The sequence below is a fragment of the Cervus canadensis genome, chromosome 8 (genome assembly GCF_019320065.1).
Source record: "Cervus canadensis isolate Bull #8, Minnesota chromosome 8, ASM1932006v1, whole genome shotgun sequence".
NCBI classification, from domain to species: domain Eukaryota; kingdom Metazoa; phylum Chordata; class Mammalia; order Artiodactyla; family Cervidae; genus Cervus; species Cervus canadensis.
This window is the reverse complement of record NC_057393.1, coordinates 68,921,023-68,936,860: the sequence shown is the minus strand read 5'-3', so window position 1 is coordinate 68,936,860 and position 15,838 is coordinate 68,921,023. Positions and strand designations below refer to the sequence as shown.

The window sequence follows — 15,838 nt, the reverse complement described above, 5'->3', positions numbered from 1 at the left end:
AGATACCTCAAATCTGACCATTTCTTGCTACTTCCCGCTGATACCACTCATTGATCCCAACTAGCATCATATCTTGCATTCTTTGCATAGCAGCCACAGTTGAACTTTTTCAAAACCATGTTATCTGCTTCAAAAAATTTTAAAGGTATTTCCCATTCACATGTTTCATAAAACTCAAAGTCTTTCCTATGGTCTGAAAGGCTTCACATGCCCTAGCCCTCTACTCTTCTTTATCACTCACCTCCTGGAACACCGGGCTTGACTCAAACATACCAAACATTCACCTTCCCTGGCACTGACACCTACTGCTTCCTCAGTCAGGAATATTCTTCCTCCCAAATGGTCACGTGGCTAACTTCTCCACTGCATGAGAAGCTTTGCCTGATACCCTAGCCTAAATAGCATGCTTTCTTCTCTACCCTATCATTCTTTATTCCCGTGCCCTACTTTATTTTTCTTCTTAACATTTATATATTCTCCACTAGAATGTCAACTCCATGAGGGCAAGGACTTTGTCTTTTCACTGATGAATCCTCAGGGCCTAGAACAGTACCTGGCACATAGTGAATGTTCAATTAATATTTATTGGATGAATAAATGCAAGCAGGGTTATCCATAATAGCTCTTAAGTTTTTTTAAAGTGTTAAATTTTATACAGATAGTTTTAAAATTAATGCTTGAAACAGAAAGTAATACATGTTCATGTTTCCTATTTTATGTAGTATTTATCAGTTTAACAATTTATATATGCATTTCCACCTAAGAACTAACTGAGATGAAATTGTTATTACCCCATTTGATAGATGAGGATAATTGAGATTCAGACTCATTAAGTGACTTGCTCAAGATAGCAAAATTATTTAGTGTTGGACTTGAGATTCAAACCCAGTTTTTTTTTTTATTACAATCAGATGTTCTTTGATACTTCTGGTATTAAAAAAACACATAATTCCAGTTATTTTATCCACCATAAATACATTTTTATTTGAAAGTCACTTTGAATTTCCTACTGCTTTTGCCAGTTTATATTTTTTCTTTGTGTCTATAAATTTCCTCTGTAAATATTTCTATTTATCTGTCTTACTTTAGCCTGCAACTTAAAAACAATAGATTTAGTAGGAAGTTCTACTGAACAAAATAATTCAACAGATACTTTTTGATTACCTTCTATATGCTGTGCATGCACAGAGATGATGGTGTACAAAACAAAATGAGGTAGACAAAAAAGTAAAAGGCAAATATATACTGAAATAAGGGCTGTGTTTGAGGGTTAAGACAGTGAATTTGAGGAGCATATTGGACAGGGACCGAATTCAGGAAAAAGAAGAAATCCTAAGGCCAAGTCTCAGCTAAGAGCTGAAGATTGTCTAGGACTTGGGCCAGTAAGATAGCAAAAAGACATGAAGACAGGGAGCAGCTTGAGCAGATATGTACAAAGATCTGAAAGCAGCATAGTTTGTTCATGAAACTATTTCAGTGAGGTATAGATATGCTAAATTAACTACAAATTAGAGTTCAATTTCTCCTCAAAGTGTGTCCTTCCATCAAGTCATGTCACTAGTTTTACTTCCATTTCTTATCATGGTATGTGGCCACAGTTGTTAAACATTAATAAATAATAGTAACTACCCTATATTGACTGTTTACTAAATGCCAAGCACATTTACTAACCCTTCAGCCTATGAGATGGCTACATTATTATCCCTGTTTTACAAACAAGCAAACTGAGGCTTATAGAGTTTAAGTAACTTCCTTGAGTTTATACAGCTAGAAACTGTCAGGATTAGGATTTGAACCAAAGTGTTGGGTAACAAATGCTACATTCAAACATTAAAGAAATCCTTAATTTTGAACACTTGGAATTTTTGTTATAATAATTTCTCGTGACTAAGCATCAGAACAGGTACACATTTATACCTTAATTGGCTCCTTTTCTTTAAAAAAGAAAAAAAAATTGTTGTAGAGAGCAGTAATTACTTATATGAGTATTTTATTCTGTATTTGCACCATAAATATAAACTTTTTGCAAGTTCTTCAACATTAACATCACCTTTTACCTAAGTATTATCTTTTTACTAACATCAGTTGAGTGCTCACTACAGTGGTTGGCCCTGTTTTAAGAGATTTGCATTCATAATGTTATTAATCCTCACTCCCCTGGGAAATAGATATTTTCCATGTTTCACAGATGAGAAGTTAGGTAATTTTCTCAAAGTCACACAACTCCTAATAGATGAAGCCAGAATATGAAAACAGATTTATCTGATTCCAAAGCCAATGCTCACTCTATGTTGCCCCAAGATAAAAGCCATCTTAAACTAAACAGTTAAAGACAAAGTCACATTAAAACACAATATACAGTAATGTCCAATGAATAGAGGGGACATCCTGATTTATAAATCACTTAACTTTTCTTCTCACGTTTAAATACATACATAAACTCAAACTAGGTTAATGGGATAGTTGATTTACAAATGAAAAGGATTTTCAATCAGTATATTAATCACATTTAGCATTTTGCACCTTATTTTAATATCTTTAACTGTTCCTCTACAAAGTTAATGTACAAAGTGACAAATTTTCTGCTGGGCTCTCAGTTACATTTTTATATACTATTTTGTATATCCTTCAGTGTTCTTCAAAATTTAATACAGACATATAGTTCTATTTAATGAGTATATCATAATTTAACTAATTTTTCTTGAACATGGTTCCACTTTTTTGATATTATCATCCATACTATGATGAATATCTTTGTAGATAAATCTTCACACCCATCCAACCCCTTTGCATTTTCAATTAATCTTTTTTAAAGTACATATTCATTTATTTGACTGTGCCAGATCTTATCTGCAGCATGTGGGATCTAGTTCCTTGACCAGGGATCAAACCCGGGCCCCCTGCATTGGGAGCATGGAGTCTTAGCCGCTGGACCATCAGAGAAGTCCCTCAATTAATCTTTTTTTGAGGCAAAGTAAACTTCACCCAAACAAGTGGCTCCAGTAGTGTCAATCTCAGCCTGTGGCTAGCAGACAGAAAAATATTTTGCTGTAGGTCATCCTTCAGCTGTAGGTCATCCTTTCATCCTAATTGTCCTCTCAAGGTGACTGCCTACCTTGTCAATTTGGAAGTTAGTTTTAAGTAGCATTCTAAAAGTGTGAGAAGTAGGGTAGTCCCTAGGAAGCCCTCCTTATGATATATTGTGGTATCACAAATATTTTTCTTATAAGTGAGGTTGTCATATACAAGAAGGAAGAGAAATTAACTGAAATAAAATTTGTCATAGAATGTTAAAGTCCGAAAATATTCAGGATATTACTTTCCTCTCCACCTTTCCAGCACAAGGCACACAGTAGCCAAGAATGGCAAATAGTAGCAAACAGTAGCCAAGAATGGCAAACAGTCTTCATCTCCATTACCAGCTCTGACTGGTTGGTGGTGGCTGAGCGAATGGAGACTTAAAAAAGTGAAGGTCAGTGGGAAGAATACTGTAATTAGTTGGCTACATCTCTTAAAGAGGAAAGAGAGGAGTAACAACCTATGGGTCACAAGCGTGCTGGCCCTCTAATAAATGTCTTAGTGAATAAAATGGGTGTAACAATAATATGACAGTGGTTTGCATTACCCAGACTTCTAGTCCAGGGGACTGAGCTAAAGTTATTATACTGAATGAAAATTACTGTACTATTTTTATAAGACTTTACAAATTATTTATTTTTTTAATAAGTAACTCATATAACTTAGGCTAATATATAACTGATTATAACATATTTATATAATTACAATTTAAAAGTAAGAAAATGGTATACAGTGAAAAGTGTCCTGTATTGAACCCCACTTCCCTGTCTTCCATATCCCCTCTTCACCAATGTTAATTTAAGAGATTTTTTTTTAAACCTAGGTGTACTCATACCTTTACAGAAATTAATTAATTATACCTTATTTGAGAAAGCTAAATCACTATAGTTTTCAAGAGCAGATTGAGCCTACAAACAACATTGAATTTAAACAATTAGTTTCTAGTCATAAAAGCATTATTTATTTTCATGAGCTAGATCAAGTTTTTATTTTTCAGTAACAAGATTATTTTATCAAAATCTTTTAATTTTTATTATTTTATTACATTCAGGGGAAAGGGGAAAGGATGGAAAGAAAATCTCTGTGTATGAGAAAGTCCTCTAAAACTAAAAACCCTTTATAGATATTATCAAAATTGTGCTTAGAAACTATATTTAATGGCTCTATAGTTATAGCATAGCTTTCAAAATTGAACTCATATTTAAAGATTAATTTAATAAAGTGATAATCACCCATGCTTTTATTTCCAGTTTCAGGGAAACCTCATTCAGTTCCTCTCCATTTTACAATTTGAGAAGTCTTTAAACTTTGTGAAAGTTATCAAAATTAGGTAATTTTAATTTTAAGGTTTAAGTTCTTAAGTATCTATCATGCTATAATCAACACAGACCTATTATTCTGTAGAAATAATCTAAGCATTTTGTCATTATTGCTATTTCGTGACAGCATGCAAGACGACAGCCTAGAAGCTTCTACTTCCATATCTCAGCTTCTGAGAGAAAGCTATTTGGCTGAAACTAGGCATCGGGGAAACAATGAGAGGAGTCGAGCAGAGCCTTCCTCCAACCCTTTCCATTTTGGGGGTTCTTCTGGAGCTGCTGAAGGTGGAGGAGGCCAAGATGACCTTCCAGATCTTTCAGCCTTTCTGAGCCAAGAAGAATTAGATGAAAGTGTCAATCTGGCAAGATTGGCAATCAATTATGACCCCCTGGAGAAAGCAGATGAAGCTCAAGCTAGAAAACGTTTTTCTTCTGATCAGACAAAACACTCATCTATATCAAGTTTTGACCCTAACTTCTGCCAGGATAACTCTCGAAGCCCTACCAACTCTAAAGAGAGCCTCCAGGAGGCAAAAAGGCCACAGTACAGTTCTGAAGCCCAGTCCAAAAAAGTATTCTTAAATAAGGCTGCCGATTTCATTGAAGAGCTCTCATCCCTGTTCAAAGCCCATAGCTCCAAAAGGATTAGACCTCGTGCCTGCAAAAACCACAAGAGTAAACTGGAATCGCAAAACCAAGTTATACAGGAAAACAGCTCCAGTTTCCCAGATCTATCAGAAAGAAGAGAAAGATCTTCGGTTCCCATACCTATCCCTGCAGATACCAGGGATAATGAAGTGAACCACGCGCTGGAACAGCAGGAAGCTAAGAGGCGTGAAGCTGAGCAGGCTGCTGGTGAGGCGGCCAGTGGAGACAACACCCCAGGGTCCTCTCCTTCTTCTTTGTACTATGAGGAACCTCTGGGGCAACCTCCGCGGTTCACACAAAAGTTACGGAGCAGAGAAGTTCCAGAGGGAAGCAGAGTACAGTTGGATTGCATAGTGGTAGGAATCCCACCGCCTCAAGTAAGGTAAAAATGTCCCACTAGTAATGCTTGGTGATTACTTTCCTTCTATTGTGACCCTTCTCATTTTCTCTTTCAAGTATGTGGTTTCAAAGATTATATACTCCCTTTGAGAAAACCAGAGTTTAAAGCACACTGTCCAACAGAAGTCTAATATTAGACACATGTGCAAATTAAAATTTTCTAATAGTCACATTTAAAAAAAATAAAATAACGGGGTGAAATTGATTTTTAAAACTATATTATTCAACCAATATATTTAAAAAACACTACCATTTCAACATATAATCAATATGAAAATTGTTAATAAGACATTTTATATTCCTTTTGTCACACCAGGGCTTCAAAATCTAATGTGAATTCTGCACTTACAGCACATCCCAGTATGGATGCTAAATTTTTCTAGGAAATACTTAATGCGCATTTAGACTTCAAAAAATATACAGTTGAAAAACTACACTGTAAGATCCAAGTTGTTCCAAACATACTTGAAAGTTCTATCAGAACTGAATTGAGTATCAGCTTTTACGTTTAAATTAATTAAAGTTAAATACAATTAAGAATTCAGTTCCTCAGTCACACTGGCCACATTCCAAGTGTCCACATGTGGCTAATGACCATGGTATTAGCGCAGGCCTAAAGCCTATAGCTTAAAAAAAGTCTTTATGATCTATACTCAACAAATACCTATGGTAGTTTTAAATTTTAAAAAAAGCCAAATAATAGAAAAAGTATGATAGAAAAAAGATACAATAAAATTGGTAAAGATCAATTTAAAGTTTATTTTACATGTATTTATTATATACTTTTTTATTTATTCTAGGTATGTAAGCAGGGCGTCATCTTTTTTGCAAAATTATCATAGGGCAGTAATAGCACTTGTATTAATAATAATATTTTAAATTGTGTATGCTTATTGATTAAAGGAATTCTGGTCTAAAAACACATTTATATATTGAATTTTGCTTTTCAGAGTCAACATAAGGCAATAGTCAATACTATTTCTACAATGGCATATACATGTTACTATCTAGTTAAACAACTGACCTCTTGAGGAAAGGAGTATCGTGAGCACCAAGCATACCTTCTAGCCTATAGCAGTCACGCATAATACATTAGTCACTAGATTATGAGTATACCGATGGATAAAGAAACAGAAAAACAAGAAACTCGACTTAGATTTCAATCAGGAGTGAGACAATTGGCCTAAGACGTGGCAAAGGGTTGGAACAGCACACAACAAAGGGAAGTGTCTACCTTCTTCTCTATGCATGCCTGATAATACTCCCTGGGACTCTGGTCACTGATGCTGGCAAGATGTCATCATAGCACCATGATGGATACCACTCGGTGGCATCTGGTCAGTCTAAGTAAGCTGGTGAGCACTCAAGTTATGGCACAGACACAGCTTACTTAGACTAGTTCTATCCATTCCACTAGTTTCTGGACATAGATTGGACCCTTTAAAAAAAAATTAGACCAGGTCACTCAAGACTCATCCTCCCCATTCTTAATCATGACAATCTCAAACACAAAAAAGACTCAGGGCTCTTGTGAGAAAAATCACTCAGGAGAATTACAAAATACTCATTCCCCCCAAAACAAAGTAATATGGTGGTTACTCAGAAACTACTTAGTCAACCAATTAAATATTTACAAATTTAAGAGTGAAAGAAATATACACAGCTTCCATGCAGCAAGACTCATTTTTACCTGGAAAGAATTTCTTTAGTGATAGCATTCATGCCTATATCCCAGCCACTGGTTTGATGGCAGGAAATTAATATGTATTCACTAGGTATTTTCTGAATTCATCACAGTAATCATATTAATACTAAGAAAAAACTTAGGATTGTCTAAATAGACTGTTTTTGTTGTTGTTGTTCAGTCGCTAAGTTGTGTTCAGCTCTTTGCAACCCCATGGACTGCAGCATGCCAAACTTCCCTGTCCTTCACTGCTCAAACTCATGTCCATTGAGTCAGTGATGCTATCTAACCACCTCATCCTCTGCCACCCCCTCCTCATTTTGCCTTCAATTTTTCTCAGCATCAGCGTCTTTTCCAATGAGTCAGCTCTTTGCATCAGGTGGCCAAAGTATTGGAGCTTCAGCATCAGTCCTTCCAATGAATATTCTAGGAACATTACTTTGAATATTCAATGAAAATTATTTTCCTACATATAAAATTTATATAGCTTTAATCAGAAACCAAGTATATATATATTTACTCTAAACTCAGCACTGTGACCAATACAATGACAGAGGCAATACAAACACATGTCCCTGCTCTCAAGGAACTTGCAAACCTCATTTAAAGAAATCATCCCAACTCTACTCAATACTCTGTAATGGCTCATATGGAAAAAGAATCTAAAAAAAGAGTATATATATATATATATATATAAACTGACTCACTTTGATGTACATCTGAAACTAACATTACATGTAAATATACTATATTATAATAAAAATAATGATAATAAAGAAATCACCCTAATTTTTATAGAACAACGAAGGGCTGGAGGACTAGATAGGTCAAACAAGACTTCAGAGACATAAGGGAATTTTAGTTGAACCTTGAAGAAAGAAGAAGTAGAAATTTAAATCATTCATTCATTCAACAAATACCTACTGAGTTACTAAAGTGACTCCCTGAGAGTACAAAACAATTGGGAACTACTAGAGGTTAGGGACCTTGTTTTGAAACCAAATGTAAAACTATTCTGAGAGAGTAGCTCACAGTCTAATAGAGCAATCAGACAGACATATGATCAAAACATTGCAATACTGTGTAATAAGGGCTGTAACAGAAGTATGCATGGAATGCAATGGCAGCTCAAAGGAAGATTGATATTTGGTCTAGGGGGCAGGATGAAGGAAGCGTTAACGCTGGAGGTGCCACTTCGGCTGAGAAAACTTAGGGTGGAAGAGGAAAGCAAGTGGAAAGGCCCAGAGATAAATGTTTTCAGGGAACTGCAAATACTTGGTTATGTGAGGAACATGGGACAACAGGTGAGGAAAGATGAGAGAAAAGACAGAGACGTAGGCAGAGGGACAGGTCCTTTTAGGCCAGATCAACTCAATATGTTTATATAAAAGTACAGATGCTGGCAGAGTAATATTTTTAGATAACAGTGAGAAGACTGACCTAACTGGACAAGAGTGGAGCCAGATGATTTCGAAAAGCCTTGAAAGCAAAGTAGAATAGTTCCGACTTGGTTTCAAAATCAAGTGGAAAGCATTTAAAGTTGTGTATAAGGACAAACTAAGATAAAAGGGAGAATTTAAGTAGAATAGGTCTAGAAGAATGAGTTAGACCCCAAATGAATGGAGCCTCAAGGGCACTTTGGAGGCTGTGAAAGGTATTACAGGCATCAGACACTCTGATATCAGACTGGGGTAGGGGCTGTGGGAAAGCAGAGAAAAGATGTGAGAGAGTAGTATTAGAAGAAAAGAAACCAAGCTGAACTTGGTGACTGACTAGATAGGAAGGATGAGTAAAAGACTGACTCCACAAGTTTGAAGCTGGGCACCTCAGAGAACCCTGGGGTCACTGTCAAGGTCTGAGAAACTGGAAGAGGTGGATGAGTTGAGTCTGAGGAGATGGAGGGGCCATATCCAATAGATAGTCAGAAACGTAGGACTGAAGGGCAAACGAGAGGGTAGTGGAACTGGAGACATTCCAAAGAATGCCCTGGACACTGGGAAATTTGGACACAGTATCTCTGGCATTACAAAGGGACTATAAATACAGGTAACACTTGGAACTAACATCCAGTTATGCTAGGCTGGGGCAGGGTTTTTTCCAACCTTCTTTTGGCAGTAATTCCTCCTCCCATTTTTCTCCTCACAATAAATATGTTACATTACCCCAATACATACTTTACACACACACACACACACACACAGAGTTCTTAAAGATGAAATTCATGTTCTGGGATTGAAGAGGATTCGGGTAGAGGAAGCATGCAGTCCTGCCTGCTTGCTCACCACTGAAACTCCTAAAGCATCTCCATAGAACCCAAGAGCACAGATTTTGATTGAGAGAATGCCTTTAAAAATGCATTGCAAGAATGAGGTTCTTTGGTTTACCATAAAGGAAAATAGTACAGTCAAAAAGAAAAGTATCCTTTTTCCTATTTTTGCAAGAAAATGTAATGCATATACCTGGCAACTAAGGTCTAACCTTGTATGTATGTGCCTCGGTGTGTTCTCCATATTTTACCCATGTTTCTATAATTCTAGTTTAGCAAACTGAAAAATCCTTTTGGCCTATATTTGTTGATTTCCAAGTTGACTGGGAAGAAATTGTTTTGTAAGGGTAGGATCCTGTATCATTAAAGCTAGCTGTTTTTGATAGCTTGTTAATCTTGGACATAGCTCCATTGGAGGAGCTGAAATACACTCATGCGTTAGCCACAGATGAAAGAGTCTGCAGGAATTCACAGCAAATGGCCATGATCCCTTTTTGTATCCTGACTCGAAATTCTTTTCCCAGGAATGTACAGCTGGGTCACACTAAGTATGTTTGCTTGTACATGGCCCTCTGAAGCAGTAAAAATGTACCTTTTATAGATGCTGATCTCTGCTTTGGCTGTTAAGTTTGCTATTGCTACTTCTAGACATTGGCCTATGAGTGCCATGCTGAGGAATAAAAAGGAAATAAATTAGTTATAAAGGCAAAGGATATTTTAAATGATATAAAATATTATAAATAATTATATATGATATGTAATGTAAAATATTATATAAGTATTTTAAAATGTTACATTATTTAGGGGCTTTTTCTTCTACCTTTTGGGAAAATCTAGATACCTTCATTTACTCATTCATGCAACAAATGTGAAGTATCTACTATGTGCCATGTACTCCTATAGCCAATAAAATTATAGCAGTGAACAAGGAAAATCCCCTGCCTTCATGTATCTTAGGGTCTAGTAAAGATCACAGGCAAAAATCCCACAATGATTACATTATCATAATTGTGATAAATATTATAAAGGAGGGTGCATATAGCAAAGGGACCAAACCTTGAGAATGGACTAGGGAAGGTTTTCCTAAAAGTATTTAAGCTGAGACAGAAAAGATGATGAGAGGTTAGCCCAGCAAAGTGGGGTTTACAGAAAAGTGTCGCAGGGTGAAGAAATAACGTATATGAGGCAGTGAGACAATGATTGACTTTACGGAACTGAAGGAACTAATGACACCAGGATAAGAAGAGTAAGGAGGAAATGGTTTGGGGTAAGTTCAGAGAACAGGGGCAGAGACTAGATTCCAAAAGCCTCCCAGAACAAGCTACTCAAAGTGGGTCCCTGGACCAACAGGTCAGCATCACTTGGAATCTTGGTGGATATGCAAATTTGCAGCTTCTACCTCAGACCTACTGAATTAAGCTCTCTAAAGGGCAGTGTTTTAACCAAACTGCTCTTTGTTTTTGTGCTAAGAACTTTTGCAATCTGTTTGGAGACCTCCTCACCCAGGGGGACTGGCCCTTGACTCTATTCCTTAATCCACCAGATGTTGCAATCTCTACTTAAGGTTCTAACATCTGGTTCTCAGTCCTACTCTTCAGCACACTCCTCACAGCCTCTTTCTGTTGATGTCACCTCACCCGAGCTGGTCATCCTTTGAGGCAGGATCTGTTGTCAGACAGAAAACCAAGCTAACTTGTGCGGCGTCCACTTGGCCCATGGGAAAACCACATCTCTGCCCTTGCAAACGTTGGCGATGCAGGCTGCCCCCAGGCAACCCTCTCTTGCCCTTCCCTCTTGTGCTGCGCTTAGCTTCTCAGCTGTGTCTGACTCTTTGCGACCCTATAGACTGCAGCCCGCCAGGCTCCTCTGTCCTTGGGGATTCTCCAGGCAAGAAGCCTGGAGTGGGTTGCCATGCCTTTCTCCAGGGGATCTTCCTGACCCAGGGATTGACCCCAGGTCTCCCACATTGTGGGCAGATTCTTTACTGACTGAGCCACCAGGGAAGCCCTCCTCCCTCTTGGGCAATGCTAAATATCATTTCACTGTGAAAGTTTTCAAGGCAAGAGTTGGGTGAAGCCTGTGTGCTGCCACCAACTCCAGGGGCTACAATATAAGATCTCCAAGGATTTCCATAGAAGGCCCTGTCACATGGCCACTGACCCTCTCTAATCAATCTCCCAACCTCCTCAACTCTACTCCCAAAATGGACAAGGATCACCAGACTGAACTTTCTGAATTGCTTTAGAAGTGCATTTTTAAATAAATACTGAAGAATCTCTAGAAGTACAGATACAGTATAAGAGCAATGGCACATCTATCTGTATGCCCACATTAGTATTATTTTTAAGTTGAGTGTCTTCCTGATCCTGTCCCTTCTTCCTCCCCTTAGAGGTAACCACTAGCCCAAATCTTGTGTTTTCTCTTTAAATTTTTCTTAACAGTTTTTCTTCAGTTTAACAACATATCCTTATGTTCCTGAGCAATACTGGAACAGAAGTATTTACTGGTGGAATGGCAGAAAATCCTATGTTGTTGTCGTTGTTCAGTCACCCAGTCATGTCCAACTCTTTGCATCCCCAAGGGCTGCAGCACGCCAGGCCTTCCTGCCTCTCATCATCTCCTGAAGTTTGCCCAAGTTCACGTCCATGGCATTGGTGATGCCATCCAGCCATCTCATCTTCTGACGCCCTCTTCTTCTGCCCTCAATCTTTCTCAGCATTAGGGGCAGAAAATCCTATATTTACATTAAAATAAGTCAAGATGGGACAAAGTAGAATATGTAAAAAACACATTTGCTATTTGTTGATAATTTGTTGAAGCTAAGTGATATGTATATAGGGATTCATTATATAGTCTTTCTACTTTGTGGAACTTCTTAAGTTCCCATAATAAAGTTTTGGGTTCCCAGGTGGTGCCAGCAGTAAAGACCCACCTGCCAATGCAGGAGAACTAAGAGATGCAAGTTCAATTCTCGGGTTGGAAAGACCCCCTGGAGGAGGGCATGACAATCCACTCCAGTATTCTTGCCTGGAGAATCCTATGGACAGAGGAGCCTGACAGGGTCCATGGGGTCACAGAGTCAGACACAACTGAAGTGACTTAGCATGCATGCATGCATAATCAAGTTTTTAAAAAATAGTAAATTTTACATGTCATAACATGTTTATGTGAGTAGAATCATAATGTACGTATTATTCTGCTACTTTAATTTTTTTCTAAAAAGTATATCCATAATGTTGCGTGTAACTCTAGTTCATTCATTTTCATTACCATACAGTATTTTACTGTAAGGCTAGAGAATTGTATTATTAATGTACATGTGGGTGGTTATCAGCTTTTTCCCTAATATGAATGATGTTATTATAAATGGTCTAGTATATTCTCCTGGTGCATGAGTATGTTTAGGCATGGAACTGCTGGCAGAGTGTATACAACTTCACTTTACAATTACACCAAATTATTTTCCAAAGGAATTGTTTCAATTTACATTCCCACCAATATTATATAAGAGTTCTGGTTGTTCTACATCATTGCAAACATGGATTTATCAGACCTTTTAATTTTGCAGATCTGATGGGTATGGTATCTGATGAGAATGAAGGTTTTTTGTTGTGATTTAAATTTTCATTTCCACAGTTACTAATGAGGTTTGAAAATTTCAAAAATATGTTTATTGACCACTTAGCGTTCATTTTCTATGAAGGGCCTGTTTACATCTATCACTCACTTTTTCTATCAGTTTGTTATTTTCTTATTGATCTGTAAGAATTTTTAAAATATGATTAGGAGACCAACTATATGACATTATGTGTTACGAAAATATTCTCTCTCGGTTTGATTTGTCTTTTTATTTATGGTGTCATTTGATAATTAGATATTTTTAACTTTAGTATCAAAGCTTCCTCCATGGTTTTGGTTTTTATAGCTTGTGCCTAGTTTACCAAGAATTTTCCACCTCAAAGAACTCAATAAATGTTAATAAATTTAAAGCATAGACATACCTTCCCAACTTGCACCTCCATACTCCCTTGTGTGAAATATAGCCAGTGGACATGAAGACTCAAGTTTGTTACCTTGGTAGTGGTCAAACAGGACATGCAAAACATTTAATTGTTTTACAAAATCTGACATAACTTTGAGTCCTGGTAAAAAGTGTCTACTATTATTTTACTGTCCAATGGACTCCAGTTGCACTTTCTATATGAAGTGATGCATGGAGAGAGTGAAGATGTCATTAAGAATTGGGTTGGCCAAAAAATTGATTCCAGTTTTTCTGTAACATCTTATGGAAAAACCTGAATGAACTTTTTGGCCAACCCAAAAAGTAAACTACCATTTAGTTGTTTCAGGCCTTACACTCTTTACTTAAGAGATCAGGCATCCTCAGTGAAGACCCAGCACAGCCATAAATAAATAGATAAAAATAGATCAGGCATCTAGTCCCCAAGCCTTCTTGGAAAATGAAAATAAAATAGACCTAAGGCTATAATAATCCTAATTTGAATTCATTCATTTAACATCTATACAACAAACATTATTGGGAACAGCTCTGATATGTCATACCCTGTGCAAGGAACCAGATAAACAAGCGCAAACTAAACGTGTGTGATAATCTCTGCCCTGTGGGGTTTATTGTCCAGTACGGGGGAGAGATATTAAACAAATAAACTGATAAGTAAGCTTATAATTATAAGTGATATGTAGGTTCTGTGAGGTAAACAAACAGGGTATTAGAAGAGGGAATAATAAGAGGTGGGACAGGGACACTGGAAAGACTAGGGCAGGGTTAAAGGAAGAGTTTGAGTAATCATTCTTTTAAAGAGCATTATTACTAGTGAGTCAGAAAAACACATTCAAATTATGTTTAGGAGTTGCTAGTGTGCTAAAACAATGAGTCATGATATTTAGCCATGCCACATTTTAGACAAAACAGTACCCTAAGAGCCTAATGGTGATCTGCAGCTCAAAAGGCCAGATAAATCTGGAAAATGTGTCTCTGTAGTGTCTTCATTTCCAGGCTTGGTAGCTACCCAAATGACCAGGTCTGGCAAGCTGTCCTTGGTGCATTAAAGATGAGTCCTTCTTTATCATTTGGACTTGTCCCATTTCCCCAGATCACTGACTCAATTCTGCTGAGCCATGAATCATGCCTGGCACCCACTGCCACTCTGTAAGTGTCATGAAGATTTGGAGTTCTAAAAACATGCAGCCGGGCAGGATACTTATATGAAAGCATTCCCTAACATGGATAGACGTTGGAGGAGAGCATGTTTCCTCCTGACCCTCAGAAGTCTTCAGAGTAGCTGGGTAAATTTTAATATGTTTTTCAGAAGGTAGCCTGACCAGCGCATTATTTCTGAGTGGGTCATGGTGTTAAAGTAGGAGTGACGACGGTTACTGGCTGTACTTTGGGGCTGGCTGAAGCCATCCTGGGCATCTGAGTAAAGACAAAAATGCTTCTGACGGAGAGTTTGGGCATTTGAATCACTCCACTTATCACCTTCAGGCTGTCCAATTGCTCATAGATGTTTCCACTCTCATTTTGGTAAAGAAGAGAAACTTTATCTAAAGAAACAATACAACCTTGTAACGTTTATATAAGGGAAGATATTTGTATATCTGTTTTGAAATAGTTATTCATATTTGCCTTATCAAATGAATAAAGGTACATTGCTTAAAAAGTCAAATAATATTTTTTTTAAAAAAGACCACTTTCAACTCTTTTGGCAGTTTCCTATTTACTCATCTCTGAATTTCTAAACAATATGCCGGTGGTTCTCAAACTTTTTGTTCTCAGGACCCCTTTAAGATCTGAAAAGTTATTGAGCCCCAAAAGAGGTTTTACCTATGTGAATTATATCCATAATTATCATAAGTTAAAATTGAGAAATATTTTAAACTGTTATTTTGAAATGAATAAGAAAAAACTATGATAAACACGCTCACATAAATAATTTTATAAAAAAATAACTATTTCCCCTCAAATTTTGAGTTACAAGAGTGGCATTGTTTTATGTTTTTTACAAATCTCTTTTAAAGTCAGGCTTAATAGAGAACAGTTGGATTCTCATATGTGCTTCTGCATTTGGTTTGTTGTGATATGTTTGGGTTGAAGTTAATTTTTAAAATATGGCACTGTACAGGTATGTAGTTAGAAACAGGAAGGATATTTTAATAGACTTATCAGATAATGTGGCTATTCTAACTTGAGAATAGCTGAATAGTTATTCTCTAACTTGAGAATAGTTGAATTCTACATGAGAATTCAACTAGGAGTAGTTTCTAAAAGGTTAGTTGCAGTATGAAATCTGAAACCATACCAATGAACTTTTGTACCCTGCTATAATAAAACCCTTTGTCTGTCTTGAACTTCGAATGGATAACATCACGCATTGGTCATTTGGAAAACAAAGTCTTCCAAATTTTGACACATTTTATTATAGA

General features: G+C 36.9%; 1 protein-coding gene across 3 annotated transcripts in view; it reads left to right on the top strand.

Annotated features, from left to right (window-relative positions):
• The window catches only part of MYPN (myopalladin), a 99,452-nt gene that overhangs the window by 20,506 nt on the left and 63,108 nt on the right, over positions 1-15,838 (top strand). The window contains exon 2 of one of the 3 annotated variants that reach the window (XM_043476797.1): positions 4,525-5,427. The exons of the other annotated variants lie outside the window; for them this stretch is intronic. Coding sequence (XP_043332732.1) covers positions 4,526-5,427 — 902 coding nt within the window. The 5' untranslated portion in view covers position 4,525. The remainder of the gene's footprint in view (positions 1-4,524; positions 5,428-15,838) is intronic. 3 annotated transcript variants of the gene reach the window in all.